The 27,142-nt window shown below is 38.7% G+C and overlaps 1 protein-coding gene across 3 annotated transcripts in view; it reads right to left on the bottom strand.

The window, feature by feature from the left end:
* The window catches only part of sgcz (sarcoglycan zeta), a 363,877-nt gene that overhangs the window by 160,241 nt on the left and 176,494 nt on the right, over positions 1–27,142 (bottom strand). For all 3 annotated transcript variants that reach the window (XM_020618429.1, XM_020618430.1, XM_020618431.1), the window contains one exon: positions 5,682–5,891. In XM_020618429.1, coding sequence (XP_020474085.1) covers positions 5,682–5,891 — 210 coding nt within the window. The remainder of the gene's footprint in view (positions 1–5,681; positions 5,892–27,142) is intronic.

Consider the following 27,142-nt stretch of genomic DNA (forward strand, 5'->3'; position numbering starts at 1 on the left):
AGCAGGAATTTATCATCATAGTTCATCCTTAGAAACAAATATATGCATGGTTTGACAATTTAAACCACACCGAAATGAATGTACAACTACAAAACAACAGAAGGGAGTGAAAGTGGTCACACTGTAAACACATATAGCCACACATCTAGCTCCACTCTGTGCCTGACTCTACCAGCTCATCACTTGCTCACTTCCACTCCATGAGGCAGTGAAACAGACACTTATCCAAGTCCCCAAGGACCCCAGAGGCAAAGGACAGGAGGGAGAAGCTGAGCGTGGATGATGGGACACTATTTAAACCACACACAGACTTACTCCTGTCACTCTCCTATCCATCTTCTTCCAGGCATCATTCACCATCGTCCCTGCTCATCTCACTCCAATACTATATGATTATTTCTCTCTCTCTAACACACTGAGCTCACAAATTTGTTTATTTTAAAGAAACTCAAAGTAACACCATACTGTAGGATTATAAATAAATTAATAACCCTTGTCAACATAAATCACAAGTGCAGCTGTGACAGCAAAGAGCACCCTATCTGCTAATTGAGATCATGTACCTATTGCCCTATTTACCTTTAGGAAATGACAAATTCAAATCAACAGCTAAAAAGCAGTGAGTAATTTCTCTTCACAGAGAAAGCTGGAGTTTTGTCCTCACTGTCTACTCTTTAATCTGCTTTGGAATTAAACATCATGAGGTACATCATGGTGCCCTCCGAGGCAGACGTGTTTGAGCGTTCCACTTTCACCTTGACCTTTGATCATGATACTTTTATTTACAGCTAAGTATCGGCACGTTTTTGAAAGAAAATTATAAGACACTAATAAACAGACTTGCTCAAATTATCTTTTCATTTTGATTTGGCACAGTTTTAGTGTTACAACGATACAATACACTCTCAGAGAACCTATTATTCTTGTGATGTGTTTACATATAATGCAAACTGAAATTTTAAGCTATAAAAGGCTATTGGAGTCAAAGAAAAGGTGTAGGTAAATTTGCCATAGCCACACATGTTTACACATATATGTGTGCTATAGGATAGGATAGGACGCACAAGGTGGCAGAGGAGCTCACGTACATTCTTCCCAAATCTCAACCTCAGCATCAAGCAAACTGGTGAAGCCAAGTCCTGTCAGGAGGTGAGTATAACAAATGAAAAGTAAAAACACAATTAGCCACGGCAAGTAAATAAATGTTATTAGTGTTATATCTCAATGTGCCAATAGTCTATAAGCAAGGCAGGCATGTGTGTGGGCTCTTGGGGCTCAAGCCCAAGTTAATCAAAAGTGCCCCTCACAACACTAATTATAAATAATTCAATTGTGGCCGATGTGAACATGCACAAAACAGTAGCAATTGCATCACACTAACTTAGAAGAATTGTCTTGTTTATTTACCCCAGCCCTGCCATGAGGCACTTTGGTATTTTAAAGTGGACTCTGAGCACTTCCAAAGCACAGGTGACCTACACTTGCTATGGTCCCTGAACGCCTCGCTGAGCACTGGTGCTGTGGCTGCTGCTCTGCTCACCTTCTAGGTGGACACATTAGCACTGTACACTAGATTTGGAAATGCACTATTTCAAACCAATTAAAGAGGATGTGTTGGTAAGTAGCCTAACCTATGCAACAATATCCATTAGACTGTATTTCCACTGTAACACTGAATTCTACAAATGCAAATGTTTTACGTCATCTGTTAAAAAGGGCAGTGGTGGAAGAAGCACTTAGTACCACAGTGTAAAAATACTTTGTTACAAGTAGAGGCCCTGCATTCAAAATGTTAATTAAGGACAAGCACAAAAATATGAGCATAAAAATATACTTGAATTAGCAAAGATCATGTAGAATGGCACATTCCACATTGTGTATTATATTATTGGACTGATGCATTAATGTTTACATTTAATGCACCAGCTGGTGCAGGTGGAGCTAATGTTAACTACCTTATGTGTTTGTAATTTGAATTACTGCTAGGTAGTTTGTGAGTTTCCCACTGGAGAACAAAGTCTTATGATTATACTGTAACTAAAGTAACTAAAGTTTCATAACTATAGTTACTTTAGTTACATGTAGTGCAGTAAAGAGTACAATATTTTCAACTGAACTATAGTAAAGCTGAAATATGGAGTAGCAGAAAATTGAAATACTTAACGTACAGATGCCTCAAAATTGTACTTAAGTGCAAGACTTGAGTACCTAATTGCTTTTTCCACCAGTGAAAAAGATGCCGGTCAGAGAGAGATGGCAGAAAGCTAAGGGGAAATCGAAGAAAAAGGCAGGAAAAGGTCAGCTAATCTAAGACCAAAAGGCTTGTCCATCATATTTGAACAAATATATTTTAATTTCGCTTTAATTTATAATAAGGGAAATTTGTATATTATATGAGTCTTGTACACTAATATCAAAAAGCCCCTATTGGATGTGATTCATCTCTCCAGTAAAGATAAAGAATTACCAATATATTTCATATTCACAATTGCGAATGTGTTTTATATTCCAGTAAATTAAAAGCTGATTGAATATAAAAAAACTATTGTTAATTTAACATCATTAAGACCTATATAACAATGACTGACTGAGGCTGTCTCTCTCCTTTCACTCTTTATGAACTAAATGTTTTTGTCTGATTTATTCCTGTTATATTTCCATGTGTCATTGTTGTAATGCAGCTATAACCCATTTGTGATTAATGCAGGTCAATTTATTGATTTTTCAGTTGTTGTTCTATCATCTTTTAAGCACCCTGTAACTGATCTGAAGAGTACAAGGATAAAGTTTGATTTGACGTCCCCACAGACCGGCACAAGGACACTTCACACACTGCAGGTAAAGTTTACCATCAACATGTAGATGTAAGAAAGCTTAAACATATTACAGTACACTGACAGTTTTATTCTTCTATTATTTATCATTTACAGATTAAAGGTACACAAAGTTGCTGCACAAAATTTTTGCACAGGAACCTTTTTCCCCTTGGAGAATAGATCTTAATGAAACAACCAACGCTACAGTTTTACTGTAGAAGGTTTGACACCAATATCGTGTTGGTGGAGTGTAAATGTAACTGTGAATGCTGATACACAACATCTGCTTTATGACCACTGAGGAGCTTTTAATAAATGTATGCACACGTGATAAGAGGTCATTATGCCAGCATGCAGAACAGCACATTACAAATTGTGTTACAAATGAAACACTGTGGATTAAGTAGGTACTAAGATGATGACCATACACTGCACACATTGCACACTAACACACGTGTGCACACACATACTAGTCTAGTCCAGACCAGGAGTTAGGCAGGCGGATGGGTGAGTGACAACTCAAATTGAATTTCTCTGCAGTAAAAGCCCAAAGGACTCAGGGGAGGACGTACACACACAAACACAAAGGTAGGTGTTGACACACAGAAGCATGGAAAGGGACACACACTATAAATGCACACACATATCAGGATTAACAATTGCTTATTAATTACACAAACATATACACAAACACTTTCTCAGTTTCTGTATGTTTCTCTCTCTCTCTCTCACACACACACACACACACACACACACAACAACAACACGTTAACTGCTATCCCCGCAAGTCCCTCCTCTCCAATTTCCTGCCAAAGCTGTCTTTTCAAAAGCAAATCTGTTTTTCTCCCTCCACCATCACAATGAGAATCACATCTGGCAACTCCAAACAAAAAGTTTGAGAAAGGCCTTCATTATACTGCAGCCAGTTAGATGTGATTTGAATGGTGATGATGGAAATGACAGCTGTAAGGCCATCGAAGCAGCAGCAGCTCCTTATAGCTGGATTCATAATAAGAAGTGAATACTGTTTTCATTTCAGCTAAAGTAAACACACGTTTACAGTATATGCAACTCAAGATGCAAAATCCCTTAATTGATGGTCCGCCATGCTAACAGCCAGTAATTGGTTAACTGTGGGCTTTTTCCATAATAAAACTGCTTTAATTACTGATATGATCAGTGTTTGTCTCAAAATATGAACACATTTGGACTTTAAGCAACAAACTGATGAATTAAATTACAAATTAAACACAAAATAATGACTTTGATTATAATTTTGCTCTCGGGCAATTGGGCATTAGAAACAGCAACACTGCACCACTTCCCAGCTTCAATGGAGAATGAATGTTAGATTAGAATAAACATGATGCACTGTATAATACTGAGGAGGAAATTTGTTAAATCAATTTAAAATGACAAAATGATAAATATCCCTGGACCCATCAACATGTCACACTGATTTTTTTCAGGGATTGTTGGTGTAAATGGAGTGATCATTTGATGTACTGTAAGTTTCATAACCCTAACTTCTGCAGTAACAGAGAATGGGACCATAGTCCAACTGCTTCCCCAGTACTTTCAATCCGAATACCCCATAGGTTATAAAGCCCACCTCCTCCATGCTAGTGGATAGGACATGGGCCAAACTAAAAGCTGATTTCTGTCCTATTTGGTAGATATTATCAGGCTGATTCATGTACAAGTGGCCACATTTCTGTTGTTTGTTTTTAATAAGTTATTTGATGATATAAAAGGGGTGTGTTTTGGGTGATTTGACAGCTTTGATTAGCGGTCCTGATACTTCACTCAACTCCTGGTCACTGCTGCACAGAATCTGGTTACAAAAATGCAAGATGGTAGCTGCTGTATTAATAATTTTTTGGCTTCACTTTTGCATAGTGGAGGGAAGTGATGATGTGACATCCATCGTATATTCAGTCAGTGGTCTGTATGCACTGATACAACCCATAGGGGTACATCCTGAATTAGTAGCTCTAGGGCTGCAGGAGTTTTACCACTGATAAAATTTGAAAAATCACTGTTTCATGCTGTGACAATGCCACAGTAGAAATTCAGTTCGATTTAGGTGCAAAAATATCATGGTTTGGGTCAAAATAAGTTCTTTGTGAAGGCTAGAAGACCTGTGCGTTGTGGTTACAATAATAAACATGCATTTAAGGTTTTAGGATGATCAAAGTCATGTTTAAAAGCAACAACACTGAGTGTTGGTTGGAAACAGGGAAGGAACAGCAGCCGACCCATCCATCCACCCCAATCTCCTACTTATGCAAACTCTATAACAACATCATCAGACTTTCTCCTTTCCTACCAACACAATTATTATGGCCACTAATGGACTTTGCCACTTGAATGTAAAGCGCATTTACTGAAATGGCTGATGCTGTCTCACACAGCCACTCCATGTAGATGCTGAAACATAATAGAAACATACAAATGGGTCATAATTTGCTGCTAGCACAAACAACCTATGGGTTTTTTTTTAATTTTTTTATGGAAGACGCAATATATTATACAAAGGATTACAGCATTTTCTGTAAACATGCAAAGTATTTATGTTGAATGGGTGCACAAAAACAGTATTTAGATCAACGCTAAATGGCACTGAACATTTTGTCCCATTTTAATCTAAATTCTACTAAATCTGCATGGCACTATATAGCGCTAATTGAACCACAATATGTAGGCAAATACAACTACAGTCAACAAAATTCTAATAGACAAGGACAAGGATAATATCCAGTTACTAATGTAATGTAACTAAAACACATGTAGACATAAATTCACATAAATTCCCTCATAAACATAAAACTGCATAACATTTTGCCATTTAATGACGCCTCTTACCGGAGTGAAGTTCATGACCTTGAGGATCCAGATGGTGAGCGCCAGGTTGACGATCATGGTGACGAGGAGAAGGAGGATGAAGAAGTACAAGCATCTCTTCCTCCAGCCGTAGATCCCCACTGCTGGGTAAACCTGGGCACCACATACTGATGGCCCCCGCTGGTGGAGTGGGTTGGGCTGCGCTGCGAGAATATACTGCTCCTGGGTCATCTGACAGGGACACAAATATGAAGAACACGTAAGAATCACTCGTTTATCAAGAGGAAATTCTGTTTTGTTGAGTTGGGAAAACCTTATTGGAAATGTACACTTTTTGAATTGGTTGTCTTTCATTTAAAAGCCACTTCCATTCTTATATTAATCCCTTATATTTCTTATTTCTCATTTTTGAGCGAAAAGCTGTGTTTTTTCAGTTCTGCACAGGCAATGGACAAGCATAGTGAGGCAAAAGGCTTTGAGGAGAAAGGGTCAGAAAGGACATAGATATGGCATGTTTATTCCTCCCTTTTTTCTTCCATGCAGTGCGGACAAAGATAAGGCAGAGAGAAGAGAGGGTGAACTTTTTGGGGTTTGGTCATGGTGGAGGGAAGTGCGGAAACAGTATTAAACAGATAAAGAGGAAAACCTAAATAATAGGATAGGAAGATAAAGACGGAGCATGTGAGAGTTAAAGTGAAAGAGCAGGGGTGAGAGAAAGACCAAAGCATGATAAAAATAAGATAGAGGTGGAGCGGTGAAGTAAAGAGATAGCGTGGCATCAAGAAGTAGGTGACAGAAAGCAAGGATGGAACTAGACAGAGGGGGGAATAGAGAGAGGGAAGATAAGACAGCAGAGGAGGACAGAGTCCATTAGTTGTAGTGCAGCAGGAGAAGTCATCAGTGGCAAGAGATATGGACACTGGCTGTAAGGCACTACTATCTCTACTATAGTATCTCAGACTCGCTAACTCTGTCTCTTTAACTTGCTCTCTCCACATCAAACTCTCTCTATTTCATGTCCTATCTCACTTCTGAAACTCTCTCTCTCTATCAGTCTGTCTCTCTCTCTCACACATTATGTCTTTATTTGCTGACCTAAAGTCCCCCCCCCATCCCCATCCACCCAATGCTTTTTCTCCATATACTATCACATGATGATATCAACAGTCCTTGATAGGAAACAAAAATGATGACTGTTGCCTTGTTGCCCGCAGGGAAAAAGAAAGAAAATGCAGACTTGGCTTGTCAAAGTTTTGTCTGGTTTTGATTGGTAGAGTGTCATAAGCAAATATTAAGCTACAGTATTATCAGTGTCTCCATGTGGGGTCTGTTTCTCACAAACAAAATACAAAGGCCGAGGTGAGCTACTGATGTTGGTTGGAATCAGCCAAAATCAAATTGGCAGGTCAGACTTAAAAGCGAATCTTAACTCAGAAAGCTGCAATCAGTGCATATAAGCAAACCAAACTTAACCTGTCTTAGCACTTTATATTAACTAAAAGGTAAAGATGTCACTCCAAAATCAGTCTGACAGGCCCTACTGTTACACTGCTGTTTTTCTTTACACACCAAGGGCCATTTTCCACCTGAACTAACAGAGATACTGGGGGAACTGAACTGTGATAAGAACGAGCAAAAATACATCAAATTCTGGTAGAAATGCAGCCAAGATTCATTGAAAATGTAATCAACCAAAACATCTCCAGAGGTGCGCAGAAATATGTTTGGCTGCATTAACTATAAAGCATGAATGAAATTAGTCTGTGTAGTAATTATTAAAACTTTAGCAGAGAAATATATTTTCTTGAAGATGAAGAACAAGAAAAAAAAAGCAAGATTTAATCTCAGATTCAAAGGTGATCAAAGGACACAATACATATTGCAATTTGTTTTCTTGGCAAAGGATAGATGAAGCCACTTTTAATGTGCAAGCAAAATATGCATTCAGTATTTGGTCTAAGTATAATCCAAATAATTTATACTCAGGCACAGTCTGGATACGAGACACATATTAATGCCAAGTGGAAAGAGGGCTTAATGTTTGTCAAGTGGGCTAATGGTTTAATGATGTTTTGCTTTTTCACAGTGAAGAAACCCTCCTGCAATACTCTCAGCTGCTTCATCTGTTTCATTTTTAGCTGCATCTGTTCAACACAGCATCTGTGTACTGGGGTTTTCTGTGGTGCCTGAGAATGCTAATCTTTTTTTCAATAAACAGTGGGAATCAGTGGCACACACACACACGCACACATCTCTGCTTGTGTATTATGTGAGTGTTTCTCAAGGGCAAGACTGTCACTCAGCCAAAGAACCAATATAACCAATGAAAAGGAACCTTTTGTGGCATTGAATGACATAATTCAGTGTCACTTCTGGATTGTGTGTGGTTGATTTTGTGAGATCTTTTTTTTGTGTTTTACTGTAAACATCCTCTGATGCTCTTTCACTGACTGATTCATTGTCTTGGATGTGTATTTGTGAACTCTGTCACTTTTCTCAGAACTGTACATAATAATGAATTCATCTCAGCACCTTGACAATATGGTTTCTCCTTCCGCACAATTCCACAAGTTCATGTATAGTTTTTATACTTTCTCACACAGACTGTTGCCCCCTGTCGCCCTTTCCTTGTACCTCCTTCATTCCCTTGGCCCAGCTTTTCCCTTTCACATCATTCTTCTTGTCTTCCATCTTTCTTTGTTGTTGTCATTTCTCAAAATGTTTAGTTCTTTTCTTGTTTTCTAAATTCAAATCTAAAGCTTTTCTTGCCCTTGCCCTCATTCTCCTCCTCACCCATTAACAGTTTTTGTCTTAACTTCATACTTGTCCCCATTTCCACATTTTTCACCTCTTGCTTTTCATTGCTTCCTTACTTCAGCCTTTCTGTTGTCAAGCCATGTTGTTCTCCGCCTGTTTCTTCTGTTCTACACCCTACCCTCCCTTCCTCCCTCTTCCAGTTCATTTCTTAGATTGAACTGACAACAGAGTCATCAATCAATCCCATGATGCATCGCAGCCTGGAGGCCCCACACAGCATGACCTAACTTTATTAACATCATAATGTCTTGGCAGGCATAAAAACAACTGCGACTAGAGCCACGTCACCATGGTTACCATTATCGTCAACTATGCAGAGCCAATAGTCTACTGCTCTAAGATCCTGCTTAAATTCAATAGTAGGATTTGTTCATTTTTGGTGAAAATATACAGGTTGGTAAACTGTGACTTCCAGATCATGATTAGACAAGAACATTTACAGTAATTATTGGTCGTTCTCACCCAAACTTTATGGCATTATAGAATATGGAAGCACACTAAGGATCAGAAAGCCCCTGAAATCAAGTTTACTGTAGGATCAAAATGAAACATCCATGTGTGACAGCAGACTGAAGCTGAGCTCTTTACTTTCAATGTCGAGAAGATGAGAGTAAAAGAAAAATATGATATTGACAAGTACATATTTTCACTACAACCCAAAAAAGAAACATAACAAAACTGCATTACATTAATAACAGGTAATAATGAGCGATAGCAAGACAAGAGATATTCCATGTATCAAAATGCCTTTCAATGTCTTTCAAGCAGCTTGACTGCATGTAAAAGCCATTCAAGAACCATTGTGACAAATAGGCAATCACAAATGTGCCCTTATATGGCAAATCACAAGGGTTCTTTACAGTGGATAACAGATTGGGTCTGTACTGGAAGCAGGATCACTCTGGATAGCAATTATAGCAAATATAGCTGTGTATGTACAATTTGATTATAAATGTAATTTCAGTTGCCTAGTGTGTAGTTCCTTAGGCTTGTCCTTATTCTGATATAAAATAAGGCTTCTCAGCATCTCTAGTATGAGACATTTCAGAAAAATCAGACAGTGACACCCAGTTTCTCATTATGTAAGAGTCTTACTGTTAATGCATGTAGGATGTGAAGCTTATGCCACATAAGATTCAGCTTTGTTGTGAAAAAAGGTGGAGAAACAGATGTACACAGGCACTGCCTGATAACGTGTGTGACAGCTAGATAAACTGACGCATGGTTGGATATTGAATAGAAGGATGGACAGACAGACTTATAGACACAAGATCAGAATGGTTTAATAATTCGAATCAAGTGTATTTATTATGCACCGATGGCCAACTGGTGCTGGTATGTGAAGTGCTGGGGCAAGCCAATGCATCTGTCAGCCAGCATCACACAGCCCAGCTCTGCATCTCTCATCTGCTTCTACTCAGTCAATACCATCGCTCCAGTATCACTCCACTTTTGATGGCCTCGACCCCCTCGCACTGTTTCTCATTCCTCAGCTTGCATGCAAGGCTAAGGAAAGTGTTTACTATACATGCAAATATTTAATGTTAAAAAATAATCATTGTAATCTTTTTGTGAAAGCATGTTTGTTTCTCAGTGTTTCATAAATGACATGCATCCACTTCAAACAAAGTTCCTCGTGTTTTTCAAGAGGGTGGAGACTAAACTGTTTATACAGCAGCTATAAAAGGTGATATAGTTTTGATTTTGCAGATGAAAACTCAGAGGTGTTTCTGTGTATCATATCATGTCATGCCTTGATGTCTTGATGTGATTTTTAAAGCATCCCTGCACTTTAATATTTGGCGTCTGATGCAATGTTTTAACGTATTACTTGTTTCAGTAACTATATAATGTCTTCTCAAAGCATTTTAGGGCCTGCAGATATTAAGCTGGCTGTTGACACGACATGGACAGCTTTTGTTATCAATTTTATTCTGTTATATTAAACTACAGGACAAAAGCCTCTGAGTTAACCTGGTGTAACTAGTACAACTAGTACTAGCAATTCCTAGCAACATAGTAACCTGTAAAAGACTGAAGCTTCAGTTTGCAAAGACTGATAATAGTAGGTAATTAGCTAAGTTCTGACTTTACAAATAGCTGTTTTTGTTTTTTAATGTAATAGCTGAACTAAAAAAAGACTGTCTGCTGCAGGGACTGTGTTGACCTCTCTTCACAACAACATCACCTATAGTACTGTATGTATTTTGCCCAGATGTTTGCATACAACTGTGTGTGCAAATGTCATTACACAGTACAATGGGATAAGAATATACTCTATGAGAGGAAAAAGTGGTTTTCTAATTATGACCTTACCAGAAAAAAGTTAATGGGACACAATCATTTTGCAATCCTCATTAAAAAAGAAATATATATTAAACAGTCCATAATGTTGACTGTGTGTAAAGGATCATATGTATCATGTGTTAGATTTCAGTAGGTCAAGTCATCTACAATAAAAACACTGCAAACACCATAGCGAGTAGGAATTGCAATTTTCATGTCAAACATTCATACATGCAAAAAACTCTTGGTATTTTCATGCCTGCACATTTGCTTTTCATGTGTGTGTCAGTGTGTTTGTGCCAGTGTGATAAAACACAAAGCCAAACAAATTGGGAGCGCTCTGTGTTGGCTGTCGGTTGTTGGTTTGGACAACCCTCTCTGTCACTGTGGACACACAGGTGTTCAGTTAGCAGATGGATCACACACATTCACAGATGCACGCACGTGCACACACATCTACACACACACAAGCACAGAGAGATAGAGAGAAAGATTAACGCAAACACACATCCAGAAAATAAAATCATTCCACATAAACAAGCAAACACGCATATGGACAATCATAAAATCACATTGCAGCTACAGTACATGCACCAGTACACAGAGGAACACTGGCAAATATAAACATGCATACACACAGACACACACACACACACACACACACAAATAGGACTCTGGTGCATTGAGGCATTCACTACAAGGTTCAACTCAGAGACAACTCTTCGCTCAGTGGCAAGGGTCAAAATCTGCATTTCTCATTTTGTGAAAAAAAAAAGTATTCCAATGTTTATCAAAAACTAATATGAGGCCTCAGCAGACTGAACGACTCAAACCAAGTGAATAACTTCCAAAGACTGTACACAGTATTATCCATTGTATCAAAAGACAATACCCAGCTTCTACTGGAAACAGCAAATATGCTTTGTCCTATCCTTCACTAGAAAAAGGCTTCATTAAATCACAGATCCATTAGCTAAATCATTCACTTGAGCATTTCAACTTACTCTGTGTAGTTAAAGTACACGTTTATGTTCAGACAGCTACTACTTGGTTAAGGTCAGAGAAAGACAGCGTTCATGTTTAATGGAGAATAAGATGACTGTCAGTCAGACGTTGAATGAGTTATATACCCATCTATCTACCCCAGCCTCTACACCCTAAAACATTAGTTGGTTTAACACTAGAACCGCCAACAATGCAATACTTCCTAGAACCACCAGGAGGTCATTTTGACCTCGCACCACTTCAGGCTTTATAATTGCAAATTAGAAGTCTATTACAGGAATGTTTGGTCATTTTTTCAAAATAGCATGTAAAAATGGATGAAATAATAAAACATCAAAATTTTATTTCTTTTATCTTAGCAATATGAAAATATAAATTCACTTCAGTTAAACTACAAGTGGAAAAATGCATGTAATAAAATATGAGAAATTGGTCAAACAGATAAAAGCATTAACCATTGCTCATAAACACTGTACATTACAATAACAACAGTCCAGCATAACATAGATAGACAACTTTAGACAAATAGAAACTGAATTTCTTCAGTGTGAAAATGCAAAATTCTTTCTCTAGAGCCAGTGTTTGTTATCTCCATTCTGGGCTACTGTAGAAACATGGTGACCTCTGTGAAAGGGGACCTGCTCCCTAATATACAGTGGCAAGAAGAAGTATGTGGACCTTTTGGAATTTCATGGTTTTCTGCATTAAGTTGTCATAAAATATGATCTGATCTTCTTCTAAGTCAAGAGTACTGACGAGTATATTGTGCCCAATATACTGTAACAACACAAAAAAATTCTGATTGTTCATGTCTTTATTGAGAACAACCATAAAAACCTCACAGTGTTAGTGGAAAAAGTATGTGAACCCTTGAGTTAATGACCTCAAAAAAACTTATTGCTGCCAGATGTGACATCATTATGTAAGTTGAATAGATTTGACAGATGAAATAACAGCAAAGAAGAAATGTGTTGGACCTAGAGATGAAAGATGATTGGATACAAATACACTTTTGCAAAAGCCATAAGTGAACAGACAACAAAAAACAAATTAGAAATGCACAAAGAAGCCAACCTAAGAAGATATAAAATGTAATAAAAAGAATAAATGTAAAGTAAAAACACCATAACAGCTGGTGCATTGTGCTGAGGATGCACACATTTTTGTTCACCTTGCCCTGATATATTGTAAGTATTGTCTTGTCACTCTTCATCACTTTGATGTCATGCAGTGGTGTTTTCTGATGCACAGAAGGGGGAAGTGAACGCCTGTTTGTGTTCACAGTGCCTACCAGGCTGGTGTTCCTTACTAGGAGTTTATGAACAAGGTGGAGTGATGTAAAAAAGTTGTCTGTAGTGACATTTCTCCCCTTACCTAGGTAAGGCCGCATCAGGTTCATCACTACACTATACTCATTTTGTATCTTGGTTGCCTAGCAACGCCTATTGTTAATTACGGAAAATATGTGTTTGTGTAAGAATGGGGGAATGTGAGGCATTACTGTAAAGTGTTTTGAGCTGTGTATCTGACTGGATATATAATTTATATGGCTATATAAGTGCAGTCTATTTACCATTTTTGCATTAGGAGTAATGGAGGTCAAAATGACCTCTTGGCGGTTCTAGGTAAAACCACTCTTTTTTTCTCTCTCTTTTATTCCCCCAAAATGCATAAGATGATGTGTAACACACTTTTAGGAAAAGTCACTGACTGGGAGACAAAGGGCTTTTACTCAAACAAAGTTACATGCATTTTAATAGTGAAGAGAAGTCAAAATGACCTCTTGGTGGTTCTAGTGTTAAGCCATTAAAAAAAAAGGCTGTGTACTTGCAGTTCAAGCTATGCTATTATAGTTTCCTTAATCGGCGTGTTTTCCTGTTTATTAGATCAAAATCCTGCTTTGGTTCTGAAAGAGCTGCTTTCACTACATCTCTATTTATAGAGGCTTCGAAGCGAAAAGTTGTTCTCATTTGTCTTTGTCTAGATTTATCTCTGTCCAGTGATGTCTTTCACTTTTTTTCTAGGACCCCTGAGACTAATTAGTGGATGATGGAAATGGAGAAGGAATATGAGAGGCCTGACGAAAGAGAAGTACGGTATGAAGAGAGAAAAAAAAATAGGAAAATAGAGATAAAATAGAGATCCGGCTGTTGTATTTTGACTGACAGCTTCACTCTCCCCACTGGTCCACAGCAGTGTGAAAGTTTCCCCATTATATACCTGCCTTCAGCTCATGGCATTGTCCAAGCTGCTGTAAAGGGTATTTGCTGTAGTAGATAGCTGAAAAATAAATGTCTTTCTAAACTGCATGGTTGCCCAAAACTGGTTGAAAATTAATGGTTGAAAACTATTATCCTTTGCCACTTTCTCATAGTTGACCTAGGTTCATCATGGGAAGTGCATTTGTATACCTACTGAAAGATAAATTTAGCAAGCAACACATTAGGTGGACAATAGAGCAACTTCAGTCTCATTATAAAGGTAGAGCTAAGAAGGAAAATGTATCTCTTCCAGGCAATCTATGTATGCTTAGAGTCACAGTATGCTTAAAGTCAAAATGCACACAAATGCAACACCTTATTTATAAGTACAGTTTCATCTTAAATAATTGAAAGGATATGCCGTATTTTTTTTCTAGCTGCCTGGCTGTTAAAATAAATATATCACTACCATAGCCTTCCAGTTCAAAACCTGCACTATCTGTTGTGGAGTATCTGCTGTCACCTGCCTGCAAATTATTAAGAAATGAGAGTTTTGTAATACCAGCAAGTACAAAGTAAGACAAATAGCTGGATGCAGAAACTACAGTACCTGGATGGGCTGTGGCCATGAATCCTAGGTTCAGAGGCTTGACATTCATCACATAGCTTGTTCATTTGTAGCTGGTAAAGGCTGTGGTTTTCCCACACACTCAAGGCCTATTCATCATGACACACCATGACATTTACACTGCTGAACATTTATAATAATGTTCTCTATGAGTATCTCTTTCTATTTCTAACACCTCACAGTTCACTGTCACTATGAAAGGGGGTAGTATAGTGGCTTGTTGATCATCTGGCTTCATTTGAAAACTTCCAATAGTAATTCCACCTACTTTGACTGTGTTGTTAGTATGGTGTTTATGGAAGGAGTGCAATGATAAACCCTGCATAACTTAACCAGTGCTGGCTCACAGCAGCACTTCAGAACCACGGAGAGCTCCTACACAGGGCTAGACACAAGGGAGCTGTCCCATAGTGCTGAAACAGCATCTACTGTTCTATAATTGTGAAGATCTGGTTGTCAGTGTGCTTCCGCGTAATTTGTTCACATACTTCTTCACCAATCAGCCATAACATTATGACCACCTGTCTAACAGTGTATACATAGGAGTTGGTGTAGCAGTTGGTTGGCACTGGTGTCACTCTAAGGTTCACAGTTCAACTCGTGTGACTGGTCATGAGGACAAGTGTATTCCAGTTAGCACTGTGCTGTGTTGGAGCTATCTATGTCCACACAGTCTCTGGTTGCCTTTGGATGCTCTAATTCATATAACCATCATGCACTGGCATGGAACACTACAATGGCAGTATTGTGTTGTCACCATATCCACAGAATTCTCTCTCTTTGTTTCTCTTTTTATCATTATGTTTTGTCTCTCTCCCCTTGAATTGAGTTTCAGCCACATTTTTGTTTCTGCAGTATCCATTTCTTTTTCTCAGCCTCCCTCCCTCTCTTCCCTTCTCTCTGGCGTGCTGCCTCCCACTGAGTCAGTATCTGTCAGTCAAATAGTTGTCACAGTTTAACACCACCACCAGCAACAACAGGCTTAAAATTATGGGGTTTTTTTTAATCCTCCTGAACAGATAAATTAAAACAGTCATGGAAAGAGACTTTGCTTGTGAAGCAGTTTACAGTTGTTTTAAGCTCACAACAAAAGCTGATGAATGGGTCTATTGTTTCCTGGTATGGTGTGTAGAGTGGTGCCACATGGGATATCAACAGAGATTCCTTCATGCTACATAATTTTGTATCATTCAAGATACCTATAATTCACTAAATCCTAGTTTCATTAAATAATCATAATTTTGCATATAATTAGTCACACTAATTGTAAATAGGAAAATAGGAAGTGAGATTGCTTCATTATCACTGTGGGACTGCAGTTATGACTGATTAATGTAATGGTACCTACTATAAAATGCCATAGGCAATGTAGAACACTCCAGAGAAAAAACAGCAACACTAACATCATCTTTTGAATGTCACTGCGTGCCACCATCTCTGCTGTTCATTCCAAAGGTAAAGGGCTTGAATGTGTCCTTGAAAAATCCTGCACATACAGGCCTTTATTGATCTTATTTTTACAATCTGTCCTCACCCACAGACATGCCAACTCACATCTCCGCTGTCATATGCAGTCAACTCTTGCATTACAAGCCTGTTACAAAGCATCTGGTATATGGAAGAAGTCTTCTCTATGCTAAGTGACTGTATAAGTAATGCTAGGGATGTGGTGGCAGAGACACTATACTTCAGTTACAGAACAAAATGAGTGAGAACAAAAGTGAGTTTTTACTGAGTAGCTTGTGTTTATGGTGTGTTACAGTACAGAAAATAATTGATGTGACTGTAGAAAAGGACAGGAACAAATGTTTCTCTTTTCTTCTGTGTTGTTTCTTAGAGTGGGTAGCACATGTCTATGTGTGTTTGTGTGTGTATAAGACAGCAACACTTATGAGAGGGAACTACAGGGACGAATCACATGGAGGGGGAGAGAAAGACAGTTTCCAAGGGCAGGCCCGCTGTGAGAGATGTGATGGACGCCTGCTGTAAGTGTGTCACATGCTCGTGTGTGTGTGAGTAAATCTTTACCGGTGACAGAATCAGCACACAGGCTTTATGACCCTGCTCAGTAAGCTGGCCTCCGCCATCATCTCCAACTCCCCACCCACCCCCACAATGCACACACACACACACACACACACACACACACACACATACACATTTGCAACTGTCGCTTACAGGGTCCATACATAGACTTACATTCATTTCCAGGAGCCTAACCTTAACCAGAACTGCTGCTTGCCTAACCTTAACCCTTACCCTAATACTTAATCAAAGTGGACACTTGCTCTAACCTTACACCCCATCCCTAACCTTAACCAGAACTGCTGCTTGCCTAACCTTAACCCTTACCCTAATACTTAATCAAAGTGGACACTTGCTCTAACCTTACACCCCATCATTTCCATAAAATTTGACAAATTAGTCATGGGGCCCAGACACTGGTCCTTACAAGTGACTTCTGGTCCCCATAAACCAGTGTGCTCCCAGTGTTCTGTCCCCACAAGGATATATAAACAAGGCCACACACACTACTTACAAGATGTTTTCTTTTCTTTTTAATAACACACAGAACGTAAACATTGAATGAATTTTGCCTGTGTGGTACAAACCAATATTTCTTGACTTTGATCCACATGCTATGTCATAGATTTTTTTCCCCATCACTGCAACTTCTATCCAGTCTTAATGTTATTAATCTGCATTCTAACTGCACTTGTACTTATTTTTAATCCCCTCTTAAGAGTTTATATAAATAAATCTAATGTCTGATTGTTGACATTAAAATGTTCACCATAAGGTTAACATGTTCATACTGGCCACAAAAGCATTTACTACTTGAAGTCAATGCAAAAATGGGAGTGGATCAGAGTTGCCATGGAGACCATAAAGCTACACCTAATACAGGCCTAATAAATAGTCAGCACAGAGCTTCAGCTTAGTATATGTTAAAGTGTTGACAGGACGCTTTTTGAAACGAACATATTAGATCCAAAATATATGTGGTGCTGTAGGTGAAAAGAGAAAAATGACTGTCCATACACCTCTCACTACCTCTCACCCACTTTCTCCTTTCTCTCCCCTTCACTCCACCCCCTTCTATCGCTGTTGCCATAATTCACTCTACTTGCATTTCTTTCTGACTTCTATCCTAATTGAGTTGAGTGTTGTCAGCCCAGCAGCCTTACTCAAAGCGCTCTTTCATGGCTTTGACCAAATAGTGCATGTGTGAGTGATGTATGTCCAGCAGTCACTTATGTCCAAATACCTATAAGGGGGGGACTCATATATCAACTTCCAAGCTCTGCACAATATAATGGAATGAGGAAAGACTGGCTTACCAAGAGGAGCGATGAAAGAGAGAAAGTGCTAGGAGATAAGGAGAAATTAGTGAAGGGAGAGAGCCAACTGACTGCATGTGACACAAGATATTTAGTTAAGTTCTAAAAAGCTTAAAACATAGTTCTTCTTTTGCCAATATTATTCTACTCATCATGGAAATCCCTTTGTCTTTCTTTCCTAACAGTAAAGCAGATTGTATTATTACCTTTTCAAAGAAAATATCCACAAAACTTTATTTAAAGTTCTTCCTTACTTATAAATGTTTGAAAATGAGTTGGAAGATTTTTCCTTTATATTTGCAGTACACACTATTTCTTGCATGTTACTGGTGCTTATTCAGACTTGGCTGCATTCTAATGCTGTGACTGTGACTGAACTCCAAATCCTTGAACTTGCTGTTTACCTTTTCAATCCAGCATTCACTTGGTTTTGAAGAGGGCTCCCTCTATGTCTATCCTTCAGGACTCTCATTTTAATTTTAAAGCTTTTCATCAGATTGTAACATTTATTCAAATAAAAATCCAATTCAACTTCAACATTATTGTGAAAGCAAACACAGTAGGAATATATGCGTTGGAAATGGAAATATTTCTCTCTAGAAGAGCAATGTACCGAGCAAATTCAAAATAATAAATGCACCATTTAACACCCCATAAAAAGTCCTCATTTGCAGCAGACCACACAGGCAAATCAGCAGTCGACTTCCCAGGCTTTCACGTTCATGAATATGAATTGTAAATGTAAATTATTTATGTTTGAAGGGACACAAATTAACTCAAATTGAAAAGATGACTAAATATCAAAATACATATCTTTAGGAATCAAAATATAAAAGTAGGTCTGTGCATTTTTTCTGCATCTTTCTTCCCCCCTTTCAGTCTGACCAGTTGGTGCTGTGAAGCTGTGAACATGCCAGACCTTGTAGGTGTTAGACTGTTGCTCCCTCTTGTTATCACATCGTCCCTACTTGGCTGCTGTCATTACATTTCTTTCTTTCTTTTTTTGTGGTTTAGACAATAAGAACAACAAGCATTTGTCAGGTTTTGTTGTTATTGACTTAAAATTTTTGTGTTCCATTGGTTCTTGCATACTGACAGAATATAGGAAAAGTACATCAGGTCCGAGGGACATGGATGTTACAAACACATTCACAAACATACTTGTGCATACATTGCTGAGAACTGAACTGCTGCATGTACACATTACATGGGTTGCTAGTCTGTGTGTCAGCAGCACCAGCAGTGGAAACTAATTAATTGAAAGCAAGGTCAGGAGAAACCAAGCATGGTCAGGAGATTCAACAGTCACCTTCAAATACAAAGTTCTACACTGTCCAACATAAAGATGTAGATGCAGACCTTGCTAAGTCATTTGTATATAAAACATGCTATATAGAAAAAAAGGGCTACAGGCACTAACCAAAGTAAGAGGGTTGAACATTTTACTTCTTTATTTGGGTAATACCTTAAAGCATTTATTAACTTAAAGTGAATAGAGCTAAGCAAGATTTATTTAAAAGGTGCATCCACTTTGCAGCACACATCTGCTACTCAACGATTTGCTGTGTATACTCTTATCAATAACATCCTTAATGAAACTGTTTTTTAAATACAGAAGCTTGGTTTTGTACATTTTGTGTAGATATCTACATGGGGCCACAAACTCTCCTTCAACTCAACACATTCACAAAGCTTTTAATGAACATGAACCATTTAAAAAAGAAAGCATAAAATTAAAGGCTATTACAAGAAGAACCAGGAGAGATGGGGATACCGACAGCGGCAGCTCAGCATCACCTTATGCACAGTCAGTGAGCAAATGTTTGAACCACTTCATGACTGCATTACAAAGACTGAATGGTGTATGGACAATGTGATTATAAAACAACCAAGTGACCAGCTACAGTGCATCCATTAGAGTGTTCTGTTCTATGTGGAGTGTATCAGCCATCCTGTATGCCGTGGTCTGCTGGGACATTGGCATTACAGTAGCAGACAAAAAGAGACTGAATAAAGTGATACAGAAGGCCAGTTCTATCCCAGAGCGCTCTCTGGACTCTGGTGAGAGAAAGGGCAATGACGGCCAAACTGTTGGCCGTTAGAACACCTCACACCATTTACAGGAGACCCGGAGCAGCACCTTCAGTGACAAGCTTCTCCACCCGCAGTGTGTCAAAGAAAGCTATCACAGGTCCTTTGTCCCAGCTGCCATAACACTACATAACCTATATCACTGCTCCCAGCAAAATCAAAAAGCCCAGGAACCATGGATTGATACTGGCTAATTGCAGCTGACAATTTAATGTCATTGTCGCCTCCTTGTCACTGCTGTCTGAACTTTACTTTGTACAAATGTCACACACTCTTTACTAACTTTGTAATATTCCTTATTATTAACATTATAAATTCTATACCTTCATTTGAGCTGGAAAATGTCCTCCAACACATACACATTTCTCTCTCTCAAATACACCTGTTTTTAAAACAATAAACAAACAGATGCCTCTTTCCCAGCATGCAGCACTGACCTGTGCCTGCTGCTACCATGTTGATATGATTTATGAATTAGTCTGCTGTTTGATCGGCTTATTAAAGGACACATCTAATGAGGTACTTGTAGATGAGAGAGGTGAAAGTCACTGACACCAATCACCCTTCACACAAACACAAGCAGATGAGATCAACTCAAAAACTGCAGGCACACACACACACAGACACAAAGTCACATGTACAACACTGATTTAACATTCCACTCCAGCAGAGTTGACCCTGGACATGGCCAAGGATCCTGTTTGGGCTGCGGGGTCACAGCAGGTTGCCCAGGTGTGTATCTACAACATGATCTGGCCCAGCTGGGCCAACAGGTCAGCAATAATTAAACAGTAATGCCTGGATGAGGAAGACAATGAACGGCACTGTAGCAAAAACAATCAGACTCGCTCATGAAGATTTTCACCAAAAAAAGACTTTTACAAACTGATTTTTCATAGTTTGAAGACTTTAAAGAACAACAGCCACAGGGGGTGGGAGGAAAACTGCCCTGTTTTTCAGCTTTGTGAGAATTTCTCGAATGATTTTTGGATGCTTTATTTAGCATTAAAAGTAGAGTATTTTACTCAGCTAATAAAGAAACACTTAATACTTCAATGTAAAATTTCCAGTTTCGGCGACAAATGATTTTCACTGAACAGCGACAATATTCAGTGCTGCCCTCTGATTATCAAAAAGCTTGGGAAATGCTGTTTGCAGTGAATGCCTGTTGAATTTTAAATGTTCTTTTTTTTCTTGTTTCTTTCTAGTGTCCAGTGAGGCATTTTGGGATTTGGCAAAAATAAATAAATGAATGAATAAATAAATAAAACACCCTCTGACACAGTTTTGTTCTCTCTCAACCTCCCACTGTGAGAACGTCTGGTTTGTGTGTAGGCAAGTGTGAATACACTTTGTGTGTGGTAGATATTAGCCGGATACTCAAGTTCAATTGTCTTCTTTGTGTGCACTTGGTGAGGTTATGTAAATGTGTAGCAGCATGAATTTGTGTGAGTGTGCATTATGAACGATTTACTGTACTTATTGAATTGGTCCCCAGCTAAAAAAAGGAGCAGTGGAGAACAAAAAGATCCAAGGAAATCATAAGGAAACAGGAAAGAGGAAACAGGATTGTTGGGAATATGACATAAAAAAAGAGGAGAAAGAAAAGGAGAAAGGGGGAGTGAAGAATGATGGATGTATGGAGAGGTAGACAGAGGAGGTAAGGAAAGAAGTCAATTGGAAAGGGGAACACTTAAACAAAAGGACAGGGGAGGAGGAGAGGTGACAGAAGAGGAGACAAGAGGTGACCATACAAGAATACAACAAAGCTAAAGACCTGGAAGAAAAAAAAACAAAACAAGAATGAGGATTGAAAAGCAGACTGCGAGATGAAAGATGAGTTCTACCTTCAGCTCCACTCCTGCACTGTCAGGCCAGTAAGTGTGCATGTGTGTGCAGGACAGCCATGTGATCTAAGGTCTTTAGTGTCACTACACTGCCTGTGCTGTGATAGCAACCCATTCATCATCTTAGCATCTGGTGCCCTTGCACCAACACACACATGAACATACACAGTGAATCCTAGATTTGTTATCTTTGCCTCCTTACTACCTCTGTGTCCTCTATCCTTCCAGCCTTTCTTGGCTGATGATTTACTTCTGTTTTTCTTCTTGCTCTGTATCTCTCTCACTCACTCTCGTTTTCTATGCTTCCATCTCTCAAGCCCCTGAACTGAATAAAGCTAAATTCATTCATAATTCTCCTTCTAGTCATGCTCTCCATCTCACCTGCCTGCTTTTCCCGTTCTCTTCATCAATATTTTTATGTTAATCTACACTACCATGCTACTAAAGTCTCACCCTGGCAGTAAGTTGATTCTACTAAGTCCTGTATTGTATGCTAACTTTACCGTTTAGTGATGCAACACAACATTTTATTTTTTTTACTTTACCTGGCTTTGCAAATGTTTTACAGTGTAGGAGAAAATGCATTCAGCATTTTTGTTAGGACACACGGGATGAATTTTGGTGAGAAACACAAAATACTAACAGTTTTGTTTACAAAAAAAGCTCCACAAGCACACAGTAAAAGTATTCAGGTTAAGAGGGTTTGAAAGGAGGATCTGAGAAGCTACTACAAATGAAAAGGGAAGACTGCTTTACAGCTTTGATATGATTTAAGTGGGAACAACAAATCCACAAGTACCTACTTCAGAGAGCTGGCAGGGAACAGTGTGTCAGTATGGGCCACTGTGTAAGGCACTACACTAGCTGAAACCAGCAACTAGCCCCAGCTCGTGCCTCTTGTGTATTACAGTACACACACTTGAGTGAAACTGAGACTTGCTGACCATTTTAACCCTGTACTGTGCACTCACCCAAATTCTGAAGACATTTGCAAAATCCTCTTACACCCTTCTAATAATGCGGAATCAAAAATAATCCAATCCAGTCCAGGAAAATAGAATTTTATTCAGATCCTCAGCTATGGCTGTTCACCTTGTATAAGCAAAGATGGCAACAGGAAATGTCACTCTGGCTTTGTGTGAAAGCGGCTTGAACATTGGCTCTACTTTCACAATAAACTTAAAAGAAAAGAATTTGAGAAACTGAAAAAAAAAATCATATTTCTTCTGGGCTAGAACAGATCATCTTTGATCTTTCATTAAAAGAGTCTATGATTTGAGAAATACCTTTGAGAATTTGGGTGAGGGTTATGAAACTACTGTATGGGGTTAAACGGTCGGCAAGTCCCAATTATGCAGGTCAGTGGAAGATTATCTTTGTGACTCGAGGCTATGCAATACTGGAGAGGCACACGGTGGGGCTAACCAGCACCCATCTAAGGGGAAACTAATGAGAGCTGGTATGCCATGAAGAGAACAGGAGGATTTCTGGCAGAGGTTTAAAGGAACTGACCCCAGCAAATGAGAAGCCAAACATGCACTGTAAAAAGAACTTTTGTTGGGTTCCTACCCACCTTTGCTGAGTAGCCTAATTGAAGGCGTCTCAGATGGTATAAGCAGCGACATCAGAGCACAACTGCATTCAGCCTTTACTTTCACCACAAGTTGATTTCCATGAGGAGGGTGCTAAAAAAAAAGCTGTGGTGTCCACATTCATGCGGGAATACCAAGCTGTGTATACATGTAAATATAAATTTACAACACAACTTGGACTGGGAGTGAGGGACAAGCAAAGAAAACTTGTAAGAGTGATTTGAAACGATAAACCAGCAGTTCATTACCACTGTGATCAATGCGTACAGTGACTGTAGCTTTATACTGCTTTGTTTTATATATTAAATAGTATGGATGTCAACATGCGAGTCGTCAGTGTGATGATTCGCTGTGGCGACCCCTAAACGGGAAAAGCCTAAAGCGACTTTCTTTCTTTCTTATGTGTCAAAAACTATTTTATTTTACTATTTTTAGACTGGTCTTTGTAGCAGCACAAGCGTCAAGCATAAGGAGAAATTTTTTTACATTTTTATTATGTTACAGTAAAGTTATAATTAGTAAAGTTACATATACATATGACTAAAATATAACAATGTGGTCATCAAATTATAATTCTGCATATAAAACTTCTCTTTATAAGTGTGTACATCAGCACCCGCATGGCTAAATGGTTTCATTATGATCATGTTTTGTAGTTCATCATCTTTTGTTGAGTTAGTGAGTTTTATGAAGGGAGCCACCTGCTTCATTTCAAGAGAGGTCCTCAAAATGCTTTAGAAAGAAGTGACCTTTGTACTCGTGCTATGTTTTAAAAAGACAGACTCAGATGTCACTAAATAAGTAGATTGTCCCCTACATTCTACATGAAAACCAAAGACCAGTTATTTAAGCAAACAGTGTGAAGCATATTTCATAACACAGAGATCATCACCTTATAATTAAAAACGCTGTCCTTTTATATTTTTTAGACAAGTTAAAAACACTGGGGTGAACTCATGAACCTGATGAAGCAGCCATACACAATGCTACTTATTCCACCTAATGTTTTACTTGCATTTAGAATATTCATAATTGAAACACGTTGGTCTCTGGGTGATTTAAAATGCAGCAACATCACAATTTTAAACATGTCTGAGTACCATTAGTAGAATAGGGCTAATGAGAGGCCCCCATTGTACAAAGATAGCTGTCTTGTTTCATCCAAACAAATATTTTTATTAACATTAACTTTAAAAGGAGTATTGAGTAACAGGATTCAGTTTGATTCCAATATGAAATATACCAATATGGCCAGTGCTGTTTGCCATACAAAGTGATAAATATATGCAAAAAAAGACACACTGGAAGTCTTCAGGCTTTTAATTTGAGATAATCAAACATGCTTAATGTATTTTGTCAAGAGTTTTGTGATTTCTAGTTAGCTACAAAGTTACACAATTCAAAACTCACTGGGTCCATGTTCAACAGTACACCAAATCTTATACAGCTTTAAATTAGAACTCCTATACATGGCTGTCATGGTATCAGATTTTAATTCAGAGTTACAACTACAAATGTAATGCAAATATTTATTTTTAAAATGTTGAAAAGATTTTTATTATTATTATTACCTGAGGTTACTTTAAAGTTGTTCAGTTGAATTGTGTATTTTTGGATTATGGCAGAAAACAGAGGAAACACAAATGCAGTAAAATTAGACCTGACCTGAATCTCTGACCATTTTGCGGTGATGTGTCACTGCACATTTGAAATGACAGTGTAAAAATGTGGGAAGATACCATCCATCCATTGTCTATAGCGCTTATCCTGAAGAGGGACGCAGTGGGGCTGGAGCCAATCCCAGCTGCCATTGGGCGAGAATCGTGGTACACCCTGCACAGGTCGCCAGTCTATCACAGGGCTGACACTTAGAAACAGACAATCACACAAACCCACACTCAATCTTACAGACAATTCAGAGTCACCAGTCAACCTAAGCTGCATGTCTTTGGGCGGAGTACCCAGAGGGAACCCACGCAGACACAGAAAGAACATGCAAACCTTGATGTGAAGCGGCAACGCTAACCAGGAAAACACCAAATTGGTTAAAAAAGAAGAGAGTTGTGTCTTTGAATTCCAAAATACTAAACTGGACAAGTTCACCCTATGATATTATTTGCACAAAGTAAACTGTTGTGAGTTCTAGATAAAATAAAGTGTTCAAGAAGTGCTGTATTCATGAGCAAATTCACTGGTTATCACAGCCAATAAGTTGCTGCAGAGAGTTGGAAATTGTGAATAAATATGATCTAACAAAAACTGTCAGCTATCTTGCCTCAGTGTGCATCTGTTATGATTGTGATGATTATGAGAGCCTTCATGTTCATGCTATTTTAATGAAAACAAATAGGCCTTCATCAGTGTGTCTTTATGACAAAGTGAACATTTGTGTCCTTGCATGTGTAATTGGGTTAGAATGTGTTTGTGTTTGTATGTGTTGCTACCTACAACACCTGTAGGTAAAAGTGGACAAGCGTGACAAAAAAAAAAAATGGAAAGAGAGCAGGTAACGACCCACAACTCACATCTATAAACACACACACACACACACACACACACACATTTCTGGTTGTCACTTACAGCAGCGGTCCCCGACCTTTTTTGTACCAGGGACCGGTTTCATGCATGAAAATCTTTCCACGGACCAGGTAGAGGCGCGAGGGTTCCAATAACAAAAACTTTTGTCAGTTCATAGTATGTAATCTGAACAATTACACTTTATATTAGGCAATTACAATAATTCTACACTATAATATCAACTCACCACAATGCAGAGTCAGTGGGAGCCCTGGGCTTGTTTCCCTGCAACTAGAAAAAAAATTCCAAGGGCTTGTCTTTTAACACAGGGTGTCTTGTCTCAATGTTTCAAAGCATTTTTGAGGGTTTCATGGCTTCATTAGCTTGTCAGTCACCACAAATTATGCTTAGCGGGTGTGGAGCTTGTGTATCACCTGTTGCGATGAACCTGTAACTTAGGTAGGAATTGTGGTATTTTCTTTTAAATGCAGCTTTCTTTTTGCTGGCAGTTTGTGACCCTTCTGCTGTCCCATCGTTTGCTCGTTCCTTCCTGAAAAAGCTCTTCAGTGAATTTTGTTTTTGGCTCTTTTTTTTAAAGGGTTAGCTTGTGTCGCTGATGTGTAAAATGGCGTGCCAGAGTCAGGTGCAGTAGTGAGGCAAGGGCGGAAACAGTCGTTTTTCAAACTAAGACTAATGAAAGAAAAATAATTCGGTCCTTGTAAACCAGTGTGCTCCTGGTGTTCCTTCCCCACAAATATTATATAACAAAGACACACACACACACACACACACACACACACACACACACACAGAGAACTGATTGAGATCTGAGAGGCCTATACTAGCACAACACCCGAGACCGGAAGAAAACTACAGAATGACCAGTGGAAGAGAAGGAGTGATTTGCTTCATAAGGGACATTCTGACTCATTGACTATATGATGGACAAAAGATGGACAAACCCACCGTGATGTTCTCTGTTGTTTACTGAAGAGTGGTTTTGAAGCTCAAGCCTGGCCGTCACCATCTCAGCAGCGTTTCACACTGCCTGCTATGGCTAATCCAAAAATGGACAAAGAGGTAGAGTGTGTGGAGGTCACCAGACAGCTAGCGGCTGGACACGTGTGGTGGGACCTAACCCCCTCTCACTCAAAGTG

The sequence above is a fragment of the Monopterus albus genome, unplaced genomic scaffold, assembly GCF_001952655.1.
Source record: "Monopterus albus unplaced genomic scaffold, M_albus_1.0 scaffold205.1, whole genome shotgun sequence".
Classification (NCBI taxonomy): domain Eukaryota; kingdom Metazoa; phylum Chordata; class Actinopteri; order Synbranchiformes; family Synbranchidae; genus Monopterus; species Monopterus albus.